This window comes from Amphiprion ocellaris, chromosome 6 (genome assembly GCF_022539595.1).
Source record: "Amphiprion ocellaris isolate individual 3 ecotype Okinawa chromosome 6, ASM2253959v1, whole genome shotgun sequence".
NCBI classification, from domain to species: Eukaryota; Metazoa; Chordata; class Actinopteri; family Pomacentridae; genus Amphiprion; species Amphiprion ocellaris.
In genome coordinates this window covers 27,425,132-27,443,748 of record NC_072771.1, presented here as the reverse complement: position 1 = coordinate 27,443,748, position 18,617 = coordinate 27,425,132, and the positions used below count along the sequence as shown (strand labels likewise).

The 18,617-nt window shown below is 39.7% G+C and overlaps 2 protein-coding genes across 6 annotated transcripts in view; one reads left to right on the top strand and one right to left on the bottom strand.

Annotated features, from left to right (window-relative positions):
• Window positions 1-18,617, bottom strand: part of frmd3 (FERM domain containing 3) — a 69,490-nt gene that overhangs the window by 47,686 nt on the left and 3,187 nt on the right. For 2 of the 5 annotated variants that reach the window (XM_035947370.2, XM_055011266.1), the window contains exon 1: window positions 10,035-10,430. The exons of 1 other annotated variant lie outside the window; for it this stretch is intronic. In XM_035947370.2, the coding sequence (XP_035803263.1) occupies window positions 10,035-10,139 (105 nt within the window). In that variant the 5' untranslated portion in view covers window positions 10,140-10,430. Of the gene's footprint in view, window positions 1-10,034; window positions 10,432-18,617 lie in introns of those variants that run through there. 2 more of the 5 variants (XM_035947368.2, XM_023268510.3) reach the window with 2 other exon arrangements.
• Window positions 11,011-18,267, top strand: LOC111567411 (IDNK gluconokinase). Its single transcript, XM_055011268.1, has 6 exons — window positions 11,011-11,338; window positions 12,032-12,110; window positions 12,667-12,697; window positions 12,808-12,894; window positions 15,127-15,170; window positions 15,971-18,267. The coding sequence occupies exons 2-6, from the start codon at window positions 12,073-12,075 to the stop codon at window positions 16,341-16,343; spliced, it is 573 nt and encodes a 190-aa protein (XP_054867243.1). The 5' UTR covers window positions 11,011-11,338; window positions 12,032-12,072; the 3' UTR covers window positions 16,344-18,267.

The window sequence follows — 18,617 nt, the reverse complement described above, 5'->3', positions numbered from 1 at the left end:
ACTGCACAGCAATAGTTTGTAACGTTCCTTTCAGTTCTTCTTTATAAGGTTATTTTTTTTTTGACCATTTTAATATGTAGACTGCAAGAAAAAAAACCCAGAGAAAACTGGGATAGTAACATCTTAAAAACAGATTTTAAAAGTAAGCTACAGAGTCAGGGTGCAAATACAAATGATCTGGGGGGAAGCTGACTCCAAGATTAGAGTAGAGCAGCAGGGGATGAAACACTTCCAGTCAGGGAGCTGAATTATGGAACACATTCAGTATAGTTTATAAGTAGATGAACCTCTGGGTCGACCTCAACACTATCATCCCTCCCTGTAATAGCTTCCATTAATCAAACCACTCATCAGCAAATGTTTAGTAAAACTATGCTGTCTTTGTTTATTTTTAACTGAAAGGGGACATTGAAAGAAGCAGTGAAGAGAAAAGGCAGGATGTCGTATGTCAGAATAAAACCCACACAGCTGCAGTTTATTATTGATCTCATGAGCTGCATTAGAGAGTGTGCCGAGTTTAACCTCTTCAACCACTGACCCACAACAGTAATGGACTCTTGCCTGGAGCAACAGACTTGGCAGATGGAAAGATGTGCATGTCTCATCATTACTGTAGTGTGGACAAGTGAATATTTTCTACTCTTTCTACTCTGCAAAACTAAATAAATAAATCTTGCTCAAATATGGTTAGATACCATTAAGCAGCATAGTTTTACAGTCACACATCTAAAAGAAATATTTTCAGTTTTTTCCACATTCAAAATGTAAATTAATGTTTTTTTTTCTGTGATTTTACTAGATATTAGCTGGAATTTTACAAAACAGCAAAAATCTAGAAAAAGAAATTATGTACTATTTTTCAGTCCTCAATATACATTTTTTTCTTAAATAGCAACAAATGTATGTAGAATGATTATATTGTTTCTTTAAAAAAATAATTTAAAACTGTTAAAAAATATAAATTCTGATAGTGTTCATCCCCTGATTCAGTGGCTGGTTGAATTGCAGTGTTGATCTGTCAGTCCACCAATTCAGCCTTGACCAAAAATATCAATATCAATATTTGATTCAACAAAACAGTTATGCCACAAAGCATTGCACTTTTATGGTTCTAAGGTGATGAATCCTACATATTCTGACATCAGGCTGTCTCTCTGACCCAGTAAAATATCTGAATATTTACTTATATATACATATATATGTATATGTATGTGTGTGTGTATATATGTGTGTATACACACACACACACACACGCACGCACGCACACACACATATATATTTATACTGGAGAGTGGTCACTTTTCAAAATGATTTTATTTCTAAATACACTTCAATTCCTAATCTTACATGTATATTATTTATTTTATATTATTTAGCTGATAATCCTCCTCATCCCTGTGTGTGACACTCATAATACAGTGACAGTGACCTTGTCCCAGTGTGGGGGAGAGAAGCCAATTACCTTATCATTTTACCTTATCATTACCTACAATGCTCCAGAGATGCTCACATACACACTACAGAGGCATGCACACTGGAACACACACAGTATAAAACATGTCATGTGCACCTACACTCAGTGAGTTCATGGCTGGGCACACAACCTAATAAGCTTTGAGGTAGAGCCATAAATTACTAATATATGGAGCAGAAGCAGTTTCTGTTCTAATGAATCTCTGTGTGGAGCTGGACACTAAATCACAGGTTGGCAGGAGAGAAAGAGCATGACGATAATGACATGACTGCAGCTGCAGCGCTGCTGTTATGACTGTGTGCACATGACGTCTTATCTTTGCACTGCAGCAGGTTCAAAATTTTGTGCCAGACAGCCAAGCGAACCATCGGAAAAGAAAAGAGGAGCTGTGTGTTTAGAAAAGAGACAGCGGGTTTAAATCTGTCACTTAATGTGACTGATCTGTTTGTTTGCTCATTTGCATCTTTTTTACTACAAATTAGTGCATCTCTGTGTCTGCAGACTTGTCACTGTCTCTCAGTGATGCACTAAGGAAGTGTGTGTGCTTCCTACAAAGGTTAATACGCAAAATGAGAATGTTGATGGCGTCACAAAAACACGAACATTTTGTACTGTAGACAAAACTCTGCTTAGCAGATGGCGTGATGTACCTGCAGTTTTCTTTATATTTATATTCTAAATGCATAAAAAAAACTACATTAATGCAGATGTGGTTAAACAGATGCTTGTGAAGATGTTGTGTATATTTATGCTGATTGCTTCAATTAAATGAATGTTCCAGCAAACAAAGTGTACTTCTGTATACCTTCACTCTCAGCTCATGGAAAGACATGAGATTGTAGTCTGCTACTGTTTAAAATATTTCAATTCAATTTATGTACTCAGACGTTCTTTAAAAAGTATTAGAGCTGAGTGGATTATCCAGTAGAAATAATGTAAATTAAATGTAATTATGTCAAACTTGTTATTTTCAGTAGTTGACTCAGCTGTTCTGAACAGACTTTTTTTTTTATCATTGGAAACTGGGACAGAAGCAGCACAAAAAGCTGATAAATATTTCTCAGTTCGAGAGTATGAATGACACCTTAAACCATATCTGCCAGATGTTGATAAAAACAAAAAGACAAAAGGGCTTCAAAACACCCTCTCAGCTTAAGATGTTAAGCTCTGTTTCCATCCTTTATCACATGTCCACTCTTTGTTTAGCCTTTCTTACACACTGGAATTAGTTTCAAATTTGTTTTCACAGAGATAACAAAAGAGCATGTTTCAAAAACAGGTCAAATTATATCTTTTCTTGTCCCATTAACTTTTCCTTAACCTTCTGAGCCCAAAACTTGCTGGCTAGTTTGTAAAAGTATGCTTCCTTCAAAAAATGTCCAAAATTACAGCATTTATTAGAGCCAAAAACTGTAACAACATAAAGAACTGTAGGATTTTCAGCTTTCTGACTGTTTTGCCAGACAAATGATTAAATATAAGCTGATAATATTTAACTGGTCATCAAAATCACTTTATTCTACATAAAAAAAGCTGCCCTCATCAGTGCAATGGTGAAGTTAATAATGACTCGATAGGGACCAGCAGGCACATTACAAAAATATGAGAATATTCAGCTAAACTGCAGACTGTGTTTCCACTGAGCTGACAGGAGACAAATCAAAAATATAAAGAGCAAAATATCTACAATATATACCGTCACCATTTTTTCCCAGAATGAGTAACACCTGTGAGCACATGACTCAATTTTTTCTTTTATTTAAGTTTGGAAAAAAGTAATTAAGAAAATTCAGCTTTGTTTTCAAAATAGTTTGTACACTGTATGGCATCGAAACCTTTAAATACTGCACAGAAGACATTTTTGAGCTCTTTCTACTTCTACCCTTGGTCGCGCTGTTTCCATAGAGAGGCTGGATTTTATTCTGCAGTGAAAAATGGGCCTACAGTGAGTAAAAAAATGAGACAGGAGCAGAAAATGCACCCTGAAACTGCTTTGGGTTCAGGGAGTTAATCTAAATTTAAACTGGTACAAATGACAAAACATCAAAACATGATTAAAAAAAATCAGCCAACACTCACTTCATAGTCTTGAGGAGGTGTGGAAATGGGGTGAAAATTATTTGAACTTCATGTCAATCCTTAAAGCTTTAACTAAAAGGGCCAAATTTAGAAACAGACAAAACCAGTCAGAAGTCAGAGGCATGCATGTAAAAATATCTGAAACGTCATTTTAACAATTACCTTTGATTTCCTAAATAGATTCACACATGCATCATTTTAACAATAAGCTGCTAAATCCTGGTGGCTAAACCTGTGCTTGCTGCGTGAAATGCCATGTTTTCAGTGTGTTTGTTGTGGTTGCCGCTCAGCACAGTGACAGTGTGTGAAATGTTTGTCCAACAGCAGGATGATCTGATGCTGAAGTGTCCTTGAGCGAAGCAGAGCATTACCAATCAGCTCCTTGGTCGACCTCTGACCTGCCTGAGCTTCTCTCCCTCCTACTCTTTTGTCAGGTCTTCATATTTCACTCTTTGCAGATTCTTTTCTATCAACAGTTTTATGAATCCCCCTTTCCTGGTTTCCCTGTTTTCTCTCCCCCGTCTTCCTTTTTCAAAATCGGCTTGCTCTGCCAGTCTCATTTCAAATCTATTTCATGTTTTAATCTGCTTAATCTTTTTTTTCCCTACAGCCACTCCAAATCACTGCCTGTCCCATTCCTTCCTACACCCTGTTGATTTTTTCACTGCCCTGCTCACAGCTCATGTATCGCAACCAACCATGTCAGCCTGTATTTTGTCTTACCAACCATCTCACATCCTCTCCCTTCGCCCTTTTTGACGCGTCCCTCCCCACTTTCCTTCTATCCTGCTGCCTCATCTTTCACTGCTTCCTTTCAGTTGCGAGCTCAAGTCAGAAAAGGGATTATTTTTTCCTCTTTAGTCGTCTTCGGGGAAGCATCAAAGAGGTGCCGGCAAGTGGGACAAGAATAGAAAAACTGAGGCTATTTATAACTCGCTCCAAAGAATGCCTTTTACCCAAAACAAGAGCACTGTCTCAGCTTTGCTCTCACGCACAAAAAAAGCTGGCAAATAAAAGATCACCAACTCACACACACCTCTCCTTGAGCAAGCAAAAAGCAGATGCAGTGAAAAGCAAAACCAGCATTGACGTGCACCTTTAAATAGACAGTATTAGTGATGTATTGACGATATGACCTACACAAGAATAGAAACAGAGCATTCAGCAGGATATATTACAAGCCTCCGAAAGTTAAAGTTATTGCAAGTTCCTACGCAGCCAAGCAGCAATTTCTTTCTAAGTATGGTGAATTAATGTCCATAATTGTAGAACTTTGGCTCAGTGGCTACTTTTAAATCTTTCATGCACCCTCCAAACACACACACGAACTGTACGCACACATTTACACACACCGGTGACGTGGCGCATCGCTGACAGCTGACTGATGTTGGCCTCATGAAGAACAGTGATCTCCTTTAATTATACATGATGTGTCACAGAGAAGAGGGAAGGAGAGGGAGAGAGAGAGAGAGATAGAGGGAGAATGAAGATATAGATGAGCGATGTAAAAATAGAAAGTGAGAAAAGGTGGTCGCAGGAGTAAATGCGAGGATGAAAATGGAGCAGAGAGTAAGTGGGGGGGAAAGAGGGAGCAGGAGATGGAGGAGTGGAAAGTTAAGATGTCGCGATGGAGGGAAAGAGGAGAATGAATGATGGCGAGGAGAGGAGCTGGAAGCAGAGGAGGTCACTGTGTATTGATCTGGACGTGTCGCTCCTGCTGCAGGTCTGACTTAACATTACCAGCGAACATGAGAGCAGCAGGGCCGACACGTTTGCCCCCCCAGGGCTGTTAACACACAGAGAAAAACACACAGAAATATACCCAAACCCTCTCTACCTGCCTTATACTCTGCTGTCAAGCTATTCTTAGTGGCACACAAAACTTAGAAGTAAAAATAATTATGCTGTGCTGTAGGCTGCCATCATGTCTCATGACCTAGAAATGAAAAATCTTTCCAAAAACAACATTCTTCTTCTAAATGTGTACATATTGAGGGAGAAAATTCAGCTCTTGCTCTTATACAGACATACTGTATGTATGTACTGTATGTCAATTCATCATACTATATTCAGAGCAGAGAAAACCTTTTCCTTCTCTTGACATTGCTGACTGTTTATATTTTCGATCATAGATTATAGCCAGACTACTGAACAAAAATAGAATATTCTATTAAATTCTGACCATTCTTTTTAACATTGGGGCATATGGACAACATGAAATCATCAGGTACGCATCTTATGTGAAATGCTAATGAGCAGATGGACAGTGGGGTCGTAGACCACAAACCACAAGTCAAAGCAAAGAGCTAATAAGGCTGTCAGCACTGCTTGTGAACATTATCCCTCTCATCCTGACGGGCTTGGTGTGGTTGGCAGACTTTTTGGGGGGCAGGATGATGGGGCTGTCTGGGATGATTTCTTAGCCAACAATGGTGGAGTTGTGGACATTCAAGTGTCTGGCTGCAGCCAACAGCTCGTTCCTGTCTTTATCTTGTCATCTGTGGCATCATGTCATTGAAATAAAGCTGCATTTTAAGGTGGACATTCATTCTCCCTGGTAAAAGAAGTGTCCATGTACTGGTCACACTCTATGATCGTTGCTATGAAAAAGCCACACCTGACAAGAGCGTGGATTAACTCAATGGTCAAGAATTTGTCTATAGATGTATGGTTAAATAACCTTTTGCACACAACTGGCTAAATCGAACCATTTTTGAACAAAAATGGATATTAGATTTTTAACTTTTTCTCTAAGTCAGAAAAGAAGACCATTTGCATGGTGTGTTTCTAAGTTGGCTCAGTGTATATTTTCAATTAGTTTTTTTTTTACTACTTTTTATCACTTCTGCATATCTAATGAAAAAAATAGACTGAAAATAAGTCAGAATGGGATTGAAGATGGTTATTTCACTGTTTAACCCATAGACAGACTTCACTGTCCCCAAGGGGCAGTTCATTTTCACAGCTCAATGCATCACCTTTACACACATTATCACTCTAGAATGACAGACGGCTTTATATAATGTAAGACACAGTGCCACATAACAACCACAGCCAGAACAACATGAAAGCCGCTTTAACTGCAAGCACCAGATTTTGCCAGTAGAGCCCTTCTGCTCTACAGGGGCCAGTATGAGCCCAAAGAGCAGTATAGTGAAGTGGGCATTGAGTGGGAGTGTGATGACCTGTGCTGTCGTATTTGTTATGGCCTTAAAAGTGAGGTCTGAGAAGATGGGTTGGGAGACCTACTGTCTTAGTAGCAGCATTGGTTTTGTGGTTTTTGGCAGAGAGCATGGTGAAGAAACAGATAGAGCAGGAAAGGATGGGCTGAGCAATACTTTCATACAATAGGAGGAGAAGATAGCGGATGACATACCATCCTTTGAATTTACAGATAGTCAGTCTTTATTGAATGTTTTTTGGTAAGTTGGTTATTTATGCGTTTGGATGAAAGAATAAGGAAGATAAGGACTAATATTCTGAAAAGATGTCTCCAATATCATGTTTTCTGTATTTCTCTTGTGATTTGTAATTTAGCCAAGGGTAATCACATTTTCTAAGCAATATTTTTTTTGGGGGGGAAAGGATGCTGATAATACTTTGCATCTATAGTTGCTATCTGTGACTGATCAGTGAGTTGTATATGAGAAAACAGCCTCAGATACTGTTTAGCCCTGATTATAAGACAGTCAAAGACATTTGTTGAAATAAGCATGGTGTACTAGCGCAAAAAGTCCAGTAACATTTAAGGCAGTCCACTTTTACTGACTTTCTCTGTAAATTCTTTCTGCATCTAAACCAAGATTTCCACAAAAATGTATCTAACACAAAATCCTAAAATCTGCTCCAACACATGCACCAAATCTGTTTTAATTGTCTTTTACTGAATCAGATTTGGATGTATTCATTCATAACTTGCACTGCAATGAAGCTGTGTTTGTAGTGCTTTTACATCTTGTCTTAATGCCTTTTATATCTTGTGTAAAGCAGTTTGAATTACCAAGCTGATGAAAGGTGCTATGCAAATATACTTTTCTTGTTATTTTTGCATTTGAAGTCATAAATCCGCATCCACATTTAGGCAAAATTGCATCTACCGCCTCAGAAATACTCACACTTTCTATGGTGTTTCAAGATATTTTGAAGTCTTCAGGATTATCCATGCAGTGCCAAATGTTGTGCCCCAAGGGGAGCTCAGTATTATACTCCTGTTTATGCACAGTCAAAAACTGATGCCTCAAAGGAAAGTTAAAGGAAATAAGGGCATCACAGACTCATCCTGAGCACACTTTTCAGCAGTGACTTGTGCTCAAAAACAAAATTTGACCAACAATTTAAAAACACAATTCTTGTAATTTTATGCATTCAGTCTAATGCCGTCTCTGCCATCTTATCCTGACCTACATATTCTGCACAATGGGGAAAAGCAGAGCAGACAAAATAAGGAAGACAGACCGTGGCGGTGCAGAGGAGGGGGAAAAAAACGAGCTGATAAAGTAGGAGATGGAAGTCTCTGTACAGTGGAAAGAGGAGAAGTGCTGTTGTGGAGCAGCAGAAGTGTAGCATGAGGAGCACAGGATGTCATGAAATATGTAGGAAGGAGCAGCTCAGCACCGGAACACAAAGCCATTAAAGAAAACTCTGGAAAATGCAGTCAGCTAGAAATATAAATGTCCATTTCCTTATCGTTCATAGATACAGACACAGCTAAGAGCACTTTCCACAGTCGTGGGGCCCCTGCATTCAGGCTTCTCCGGGTGAAAAGCTGCACTTTAATATTCTCTGACGTGTACACACAGTTTAACACACTTTTGTGCTCTCAAAGACACAAGCGCAGAGGCGTACATGCATGTGAGCACTAAACACAAAGACACAGACACTACTCACCCTCCTTCTCTTCCCAGTGCACCTTATGGTGTTTTGTAAATCATTAATGGGGTACATGCAGAAGACCGGCAGGACAGTTAGTTTGACATGCAGTGAGTTTGCTGAGTCTGTTCAGGGTCAAACAGCAGAGCCGAGGCAGCAGGCGAACCCCTCTGATGGCAGTTTAGGATGGGATGAGGTGCAGCTCGGCTCAGTTTGTTCAACTCACTGGACTGTCAACAAGCTTTGGCAGCCATATTGTGCGTGTATATGCAGTCCTGCGCTGCACATATTTTCCTCCTTTTTAAACGTGTGCTCCATAGTAATGAATCATAATTTGGCAGATTAACAGGATTTTACATTTTCCTCTCTGGCAGCAGCTGCAGCTCAGGGCTGTGGGGGCCGTGAAGCCACACTGGATGCAATTTGTTTGAGAAAACAGGAAAAACTGATATTTTCCTTTGTTCAGGCAGCCCTGGGAGGTTTCAGTTATAGAACTCAAAAGAGAATAGTAAAACATCCACTGACTGGAGCCAGTGATCAAGTTTTATCTCTTCCCCTTGATCTCAAATATACTGGAGGTGTTGGTTTGTGCATCAGTTACTTGTCTGCTTAAATTAAAAATCCAAGTCGCACAGAAGTCACTCAAAACTGAACACCATCATCAGCCACACCTTCTAGAGTCTGCTTTCTTCTGATAATGTCTGATGAGTTTAGTACAGATCTCACACCTTCCTGCTTGTATTCATAAGTCAGATCTAGAATTTTCAAGAAGAATAATGAAGAGGGGTATTTTCTGAGGGGTATAGTTACTTATTATTCAATGAAGACTCCGACTGTAACTACTTAAGTCATTCTGAAGGAAAGAAAAGGCTCTGAAGTAGTTGCAGCTCTGATCTCCTCTGTTCCTTGTGCAGTCTTAGACACATTTTAATCTAATGATTCCACTTAAAAGCTCATATCTGTGAAGCAGGTAAATCTTTCAGCTCAGAGTTTAGATTAAATCTCCAGCAAAAAAGACCCCTTGCATTTCCAAGAACGGCCTTCATTTCAGCTTGACAATGCAGCCGCTTCTCAGCTGTACAGTGACTTTCTTGGCTGTCTGACTGGGTGGAAACAACACCATCAGCTCCAGGGCAGACTACAGACTGTGTTCCTCTCTCACCCACACACATGAATGATGCAATCAATATCCCAAACAGTAGTAGTTTCCATCCCTGTCATCATTACTATCATCACCACCACCACGCCCATGGAGCTCCATCATATCCTCTAAGTTCATCACCAACTTCTCTCCGTCATCACTCAACTCATCACTTGCTATTTTCTCTCCACTACATGTCTCACATGGAGCCAAAGCAGCCTCCTCTCCAGTAAATCACAGCAGCATGGAAACAAGAAAAACAGCATGGTCCTTGTTGAACAGAAATTGTGTTGATGGTGATATAATCAGCAACATAATCAACAATAATGGGTTGCTAGAGGTTTCAATCGATAGTTTTAATTCACCCACAGCGCTTTAATAAAAATTAAAGGTATTTTATCCGCTGCATTCAGTTGATATTTGCAATAATCACAGAACACAATGCACAAGCTGGATGAGGCGCTCGTCTACCTGAATACTGCAGGAGATCTCGGAGTCGTCCAGTAACCGGATCGTGCACAGGATCTCTTGGTCCAAGGAGCGGATGCTGGGGCTGCGAAACCGGAGCATTTTCATCCTTCTGTCGGTTCTAGTTTCAGCTCCTCATGCCGGCGAGTTCCACAGCTCACAGACCAGACGCGCACAGGGAAAAGGCTGCTTTACACGGAGGATTCACGCATGCAGACGTGCGCTAAACCCTCATGTATGTCAGACTCTCGTCACCCCTTGAGACGCCCTTGGAGATGAATGGGTGGATGGAGAGGTGGATGGGTGGATAAGAGGATGGAGGGATGCAACAGAGCGGGAAGGAGGAGAAGAGCTTGTATCCGTCTCCTGCCTGCCCACTGATGGATCTATAGGATGGAGGATGGCTTTCTCCCTCCCTCCCTCCCTCCCTCTATCTCTTACTCTCCCTCTGGCTCAACCCCACTTCACTAGTCCCTTCAAATTTCAGCACGACCCTTCACACTGTAATTCTGAGCTTATGTGGTGATTCTGATGAATGTAAACCCTCCTTACAATAATTTCATGTTTTCATAATTCAGGAAGACATATTTACGTGATCCGCTCCTCCAAGTTTTAAATATTAATAATTAGTCTGTGAGCTCTCTGGGTGCGTTTTTAATTAAATAGTCAGGTTAAAATCTATATCTTCCCAAGTGCATGTAGCAGCCGCTGGAAAATGGAATAATATCTTTACTACATCTCCTTTAAGTTGTGGATATATATGATGTTGGGTAATATGATTTTCATTTATAACTCATATTATTATTATTTTCAGTTGGTGATATAAACATAAGCAGTTACGATCACAACTGCGTTTGTCTGTGATAATTTAATTTCCATCAATAATGACGTCAAAGACAATTTGGACGCACTCTGAGCGCGCTGTCCCTTTAATTGCAAACGTAACCGACGTGCTCTTCGTGCGTCATTACGCATCTCAGCAATACAATTTGCTACCGTGGAGCAAAGTGCACACGAGACTCTCAGCTTCAGCAGTTTTACTTTACTGGGTCTTCCGTATAATTCCGTTGTATTTCTCTAACGTGAGGCTTGTTTACCTCAGACTGTAGCGTTAATTCTGTTAATCAGCAGCTGAGAAAGCTTCAGGATGGTCAAATGTTGTGTTTGATGACCTGGCGCACATGTGCATGGTTTTGTGCGACTGTTTGGGTGAAGTCCCGGAAGCTCCAGTCTAACAACTTTCCATCTGCTGATGGAGTGTAACTCAGTGCTTTTACTGAACTGCTGCACCTCAATGCAAATTTAAGGTAAATGGGTTCTACTGGAGTATTTTCCTTTCCGTATTACGCTACATTACAGCCATATTTATTTGTCGTCTACAAATAAAGGTGCACACAGAGGTTAGGAAAAGCTCATCATTTTTATTTTTTGTAAATGATACAATTAGGTTATTATGTTCACTTGGCAGTAAATCATTCAGCAAGTGTTGTGATCATTATATCAAATCATTATCTCAATTTCAAACATTTATCCCAGGATTGGCTGCTTTTAAAAATATATTTGCATGTAGTTTTATTGAATTAGAGGCTATTAGGCTATTGTTTAGACAATACCAGCATTTTCAGATTTTTTTTGACACACTAAACAATTTATGAATCCAGCAGGTTGATCCTTAAGGCGAATAATCATGAGTTACACTCCTGTAAAATGTATCTCCTTCTAAATGAGCTGGAGCAGTAAAATCCTGCTTTTATATTCATGCATAAGAAATAGTAATATAATACATGACATCCACTGTAGCTATTTATCTCTATAGTGTACTTAAATCTTTTATTTTAAGTGAATATTCCTGATTCTACTTAGAGGCATTTTAAATGCATACTGTTTCTTGTGATGGAGTATTTCCACAGCGTGGTATTAGTACTCAGTTCTGCTTAAGTAAAGGATCTCAATATTTCCCTAAACACTGACTGATTTGTTTTTTTTTTTCTCCATTTCAGGACAGGACCTTCTTTCAGGCATCTAAAAAGTTACAGACAAGATGATCTACATCATCATGGGAGTTTCAGGTTGTGGAAAGTATGTGTACTGTCTGTTTATATTTATTTTGTGCAACTTTACAAGGGGGCATCTCACATAAGAAGCAGAGTGCATCCAGCATATGTACATTATTGAATCACACAAGGAGAAAACTATGTAAATGCTTTGGAGAAAATAGAAATAGTTTATCAACCATGAGGTGGTAGTTCATCAACTATTAATGTATCTGTTACATAACTAGGTACAGTACACTGGTGTCTGTTTCCAGTTCATTAAACAGCAAGACCACTGTGGCACAGGGATGCAATTTAACACCTAAACACTGTAGTAGGGCTGCTAATAATGGTCTCCTCAAGCCTGAGCTGAAGTTTTAAGATGATTTCCAGACACCAGTGAGGGAGAGGAATGCTTGGCATGAAAAATGGCTGAAATGATTTCCAAAATGGTCTCTCATCAATGGACAACTCTGATAACTGTCTTGATTTCTACCATTTCTGTGACAGTGCACCATCTTGTAAGTGTTTTTTGTTTTTTGTCCAATGGTTTAACTCTATCAATTCTGTCTGTTTGTCTCGGTCTCTTTTTGTAAACACAGAAGCAGCTTAGGGACGTTCCTGTCTCAGAAGGTAATTATACCCTCTACACACCCACACACACACACACACACACTCCTCCATCATTTGTTCCCATGCATGTACACCTGATACTCACCTGTCCACGTGTATTTACTCATCAGCTCGGCTGGCCACTGCATGAAGGGGATAATTTCCACCCACAGGCGAACATCGAAAAAATGTCTCGTGGTGAACCTCTCACAGACCAGGTTGGCCTAGGTGTGTGTGTGTGTGTGTGTGTGTGTGTGTGTGTGTGTGTGTGTCCCTGGAGGAGTCTTGTCATCTCTCGTCAGTTATTTATGGAGTTCAACATTTCTCTGCTGTCATGACTAAATTATTCTCTCAGACTTGCCGCCGCTCAACAAGTAGCTGGAGGGAGAGAGCAGACAGTGAGAGCTGCTGAGATTTTCATCACAGCCCACGGTCCTAAAACTCACTTGAGTCACTTATTTTCTGTTTGTTCAATATTTATCTGTTGTCTGTCCATGCTGACTTTTACAATGAAGGGAGACCTCCAAACAATCGGCTGGCTCCCTGCCATCGTCGAGCATACAAGCCTACAGGCAGAGCACCGTTTGGCAGATGGTAGCGGTGTTTGGTGGCTCATGATAAACTCCCACTCAGAAGTCTGCTTTGAACGGCGAGGAGAATTACCCGGGGACCCGCTCCGTCCAACATTTTGGCATATTTTGAAAATAGTCAACAGTTGGCAGATTGAGAATAAATGATGAAGTGAAGCAGAAATGTAAATACAGGATTACTGTCAGGCTTTGGCAAAAATGTGTCTTTCATGCCAGTATTAGAGTTGGCAGGCTGGAGCTGGTGAAACCAAACAAGACATGAGAGTGCTCAGAAGCCTGGATGTAAGCGAATGTGATTCCTCTCAAAAATACGCAACTTCTGTTTCGCTATAACCAAAATAGGACTGATTCTATTTCGGATCGCAGAGCAATCAAAGGTACGTTTGTGCTGCTGCGTCCGTCTGCCTGTTTGATTCCCTGATAGGTTCTTTAACATACTATTTCAGTCCATTAAAGAGAACATATTGGCAATGTCAGCCCCTAAATCTGAGTAGTCAGAACCACTGTAAACACATGTTCTGCTGCATTATGCTCACTGCAACTGTGAGTGTAGATATCTGCATACATTTTAGGTGTTTTCAGGAGAATCATCACTGCATAGGTTTAAGAATATGCTTTCTTATTTAAAGAAACAGCTTATCTCAGTGGTGGCCAGTATAGAAGTTCCTTTGACTGAATTTATGTATCCAGTAGAAGTAAAGCTGTTCTCATGACCCCACAAGAGAGGGAATGTCTTGTCTTGGTTTCCTCTGCAGCCGAAATGCTCTGAACTGTAAACCCCTAAAAGCAAGATAACAGTAACATTTATTTTCCTTCTTTATATTATTTTAAATAACCTTTTAAAGAGGACTATAATCTCTATTATTTCTCAGGCGAAATGACAAAGTTTTTTTTCCTTTTAAAGTAATTTTTCAGGCACTTTTTATGTCTATATTAGGCAGTGCACAATAAAGAAATTACAGGAAATAAGGAAAGAGAGAAATAGGGAATGACATGCAGCATAGGTCAGTGGGTGATGCAGACTGGGGACGATGCACATCACAGTCAGCGCTGTAACCCTCAGGTCAACAGGGCTCACCTGAACATCTCTGCAAAAGGTTAAGAACTGCATCTTTAGACAACAGTAAATCTAATTTTAAAAAAAAACAAACAAAAAAAACATACCAACTGGAAGATTAGAGTATTCCAATATGCAGTCTAACTGCTTCTGTAACCATCATCTAATATCTCTGAGAAATTAAATATACAATCTTGAACTACAGCGTCTGTTAAAAATATTCACCTTTCCTGGATGTTTTCCCCTTTTATTCTTTTGCAGTGCTGAATCATGGTGAAAGGTACTTGGCTATTTTGACAATGTTTTACAAAAAAGTCCCTTTAATGTTAAAGAATGCGTTTCTACAAAATACTGTCAGCTATTTAAAAATATAAAACAGAAGATAAGTGACTGCACTTTAATTAATGCATATATTCAACCCTCAATTGGTGCCACAAGTCCTACAGATAGTGAAATGGAGATCATTTGAATGTGGCTCAAGTGATTATAATATAATGTCCAAGTCACTGACTATCCCCTGGAGCACAGTTAAATCGATATTCTGAAATGCATGTGGCACATGCTGTATGGCACAGAAATCTGTTTTCACTGTGACATTAAAAAGTATGTTTTTTTTTGTTTTTTTTTTGCAAATTCTTGCCCAAAAAGGCAAATTTGATTGACCAGGATTCGAGGTTGAAAAGCAATAAAAGGGCAAAACTTCCAAGCATGGTGAATATTTTTATGGGCAGTGTACAATCTGAAAATATGCTGTTTACAACAAAAACGTATTCAGTTATCATGCTGTTTCTTTGTCTCCTCAGGACAGATTGCCTTGGCTTCTCAAACTACATGAAGTCATTGACAGGTGAAACTAAACCAATTCTTACATCAACACACACAAATTCAGTCGTGTTTCCATCACTTCACAGGACATTACATTGACTTAACTTGAATTTCCTGCAGACTTACCCTAACCTTAACCTCAAACTAAGCCTTCATTCTAAAATATAATCATTTACGTTATGGGGATTTTGCTTGAAGTCCCCAAAGGGTAGGTGGGTCCCCATAATGCCACTGTATAAGCTGATTTATGCCCCCACAACTTCAGTTATACAAATACACACTCAGAGATTAACACACGCACAGACACCTTCGGGAAAACACAGCATATATTGTAATGACAGAAAGGAGAAGATGATGGGTTTAGAGAGTGACACGGAGCTGAAGAGCAGAGCGGCGAGGTAAGAATATGCAGGCGTGAAATTGTGGAAAAAGATCAAAAATATCAAAGATGGTTTTGAAAATTGAGATGAAAACCAGAGAGCGAGGAGCGGGAGTTTGGGAGAGTAAAGACAGATTAAGTGAGTGAGAGTCTGGAGACGAGGTGAGGGAGAAGTGAAAACTGTGCCATCTTTTTCTTAAAACGTCTGTGGCAACATCAAAGGCTTCTTTTCCTTCACTCTTCCACACTCAATAGCACTTATTTTTCTCCGTCCGCTCATCCTTGTGTCGCTCTTCACCTCCTTCTTATTCTGTTGCTCACCAAAGTTTGCTTTAAGTTAGTTTCCCCTTCATTTTTACCATTTTACTGTTGTCCAAACATTTCCACACAAGCCTCAGGGGTTATTCCCATCTATTCACTAACTGCATGTTTTCCCATGGCAGTGAGAGGTGTTCAGGTTTGGATGCCCTTGTGGCCTGCTCTGCTCTGAAGCGTCGGTATAGACGGATCCTCCTCCATGGCTCCAAAGCCCTCACTTCCTCCTCCAACCCAGACACAGACGTCTTGCCTCCCTCTTCTCCTGATGTCTGTTTTCTCTTCCTGCATGGTGAGTACGAGTTCATTCACCAGAGGATGGTGGCCCGGAGGGGACATTATATGAAAGCAGAGCTGTTGCGCTCCCAGTTTGACTCTTTAGAGCCTCCGCTGGACGATGAGAACGTGCTGTCACTGGACATCAGGAGGAGCATCGCTGATATGGCTGCGGAAGTCGAAAAGCACATTATGAGCTTCAAGTCGGCAACAGCGAATCCGTAACCACTGCGGCCGACTGAAAGTGCTTTCAAGTACATGCAGCTTTTAGCCGGGGTGATGGTTAGATGTCAAACCTGAATAACTCACAAACTCAAGAGGCTGGATAGCCGTGAAGTTAAATACAAACATTTGTGGTGTCCAGGGCTTTGGTACTCTGTGGCTTTTCCTTTATCACCTCAAAAAAAGGAGACATCTGTAATCCAGGGTGACAGGTCTACATATCATGAAATAGTGTATGAATATCATCACCTTTCTGACTTTGGTGTTTCACTTCATATCATGTAGTCATGACTGAAGAACACCCTCCCATACATTAACCTCAAGCCTAAACATTTTGCGTGTCATGTTACACACTTGAAAAGTTAAAAAGTGTACATATGACATGCAAAATTTAGCCTTTATTTGATATCTATATATACAAAGAGACAGCAAATACAGGGAATGTGTGAATGTAGGGCTGGCCGGGAATCAAACCAGGGACTTATTGCTGCTGAAGGCTTTTGCACCCTTGCAGTTTGCACCCCAATCTCTCAGCTACAGGTTGAATTGTAATTATGTTTTTTTTCATTCACAGACAGCGACCTAGTGGATTTTTATTCATATATATCTTTAAAACTATTGAATGAATTGCTGTGAAATTTGGTGTGGACATTCAGGGCCCCCAAACAATGAATTGTAATAACTGATTTGGTAATTCCATAAAATTTCATTATCAAGTAAACATTTTGATGTGTCAAATACTTTAGTTTATAATCAAATACCAGCAGACTCATAACATTCCTATCATCCTGAGAGGAACAGTTTAGTACTAATTATATTTTTTTTGCATGTTAGCAAACTAAACTGAAGATGATAAACATCAGCTTTAAAGTGCATCATTGAAAGCATGTAAACTTTCAGTTCAAACGATTAATGTGCCTAAGTAGAGCATCATAGAGCTACCAGCATGTAGCGTTTAATCTTGCAACAATCCACATTTAACACCTACTCTGAATCTAGTTTGCATCTTAGTAAAGATGAAAAATAAACTACAGTTTCAGTTGTGGTTCAGAACCACAGAGAAGCATGTGCAGTAGTGGGAGTTTTGCTTTGATCCACTCATTAGTGCTTCAGCAGAGGATGAAGTAGAGAATCTTTGTGATCCTCAGGCGCATTTGTGCTTCTGAAAACTTCTAGTTAGCCGAAAACATTTGAGAACACTGTTGAAGTGTCATTCCAGTTAATGGTGCAGAGGAGTGTTTGAAACTGCAAAGGGTCGGAACTGGAACTAAAAAAACATGTTTTTCATTTTACTTTATGAAAATGGTTTTAATCTGCAGTAGAACACAGGATCATAGTGATGTAAAGGTTCTACTGTGACGATTCAGTGGTTTTACAGTAATTGTTGGAAAATCATCAGTCTGATTATCTGTTTTTTAAATCTTTAAATAGTTGAAATAAATGCAGTGGAGCTTCTATTCCTGATTTATCTGACCAGTTTTGATCACATAAGCAACAGACAAGCAATAAACCTTTACAATTAAGAAACTAGAACAAGGGAATGTTTTTTTTAAGAATGATAAAAGCAGTACATGATGTGTTTCCACTTTACAGAAAATAAACCGTCTGATCTATGAAAAGTTTTTTGTACGTTTCTCTAAGTGTGGTCTGTTGTGTCACACAGATTTGGGCTTTAAATGACTTGTGATCTTTTACATGTTACCTTTACTGTTAAATGTTGCTCTCCTGCTCCATAACAGACTTTTGACAATGTTCATTTATGACCAATTTGCATCAGAAAACTGATTAATTTAGCAGCAAGCAAATTATGTTTTTAATCAGTCTCCTGCACCAACATCAAAAGCACCAAACAACAGTAAAATCTTCACACCGAATAAAGTCAAATGATTCAAGAGATTCAAATTAAACACCTTCTCATACAGACCAAGTCAAGGCTTTGGGATGATTTATTGACATCTTCGGGCGACACACACAGGTGACCCTGACCATGACACACACACCTCTGTCACACACCTTCACTCAGTACCGTAGAGCTGTTTTTGTGGTGTGACTCATCTTCAAACCTCAACCTGAGTATTTTTGGAACTTCTAATCCAGAAAACCCCCCTTGGCTACTCTCATATCTCACACACTCAGTCACACACACACCACTGGAGATTAAAACCCCCTCAGTCTGGCAGCAACAGACAAACACACACAGGTTGTCAAGCAGATCACATTCACGTATATCTGACGGCGGAGTACGTGTCTTCCAAATCCAAATCCAACTTTATTTCT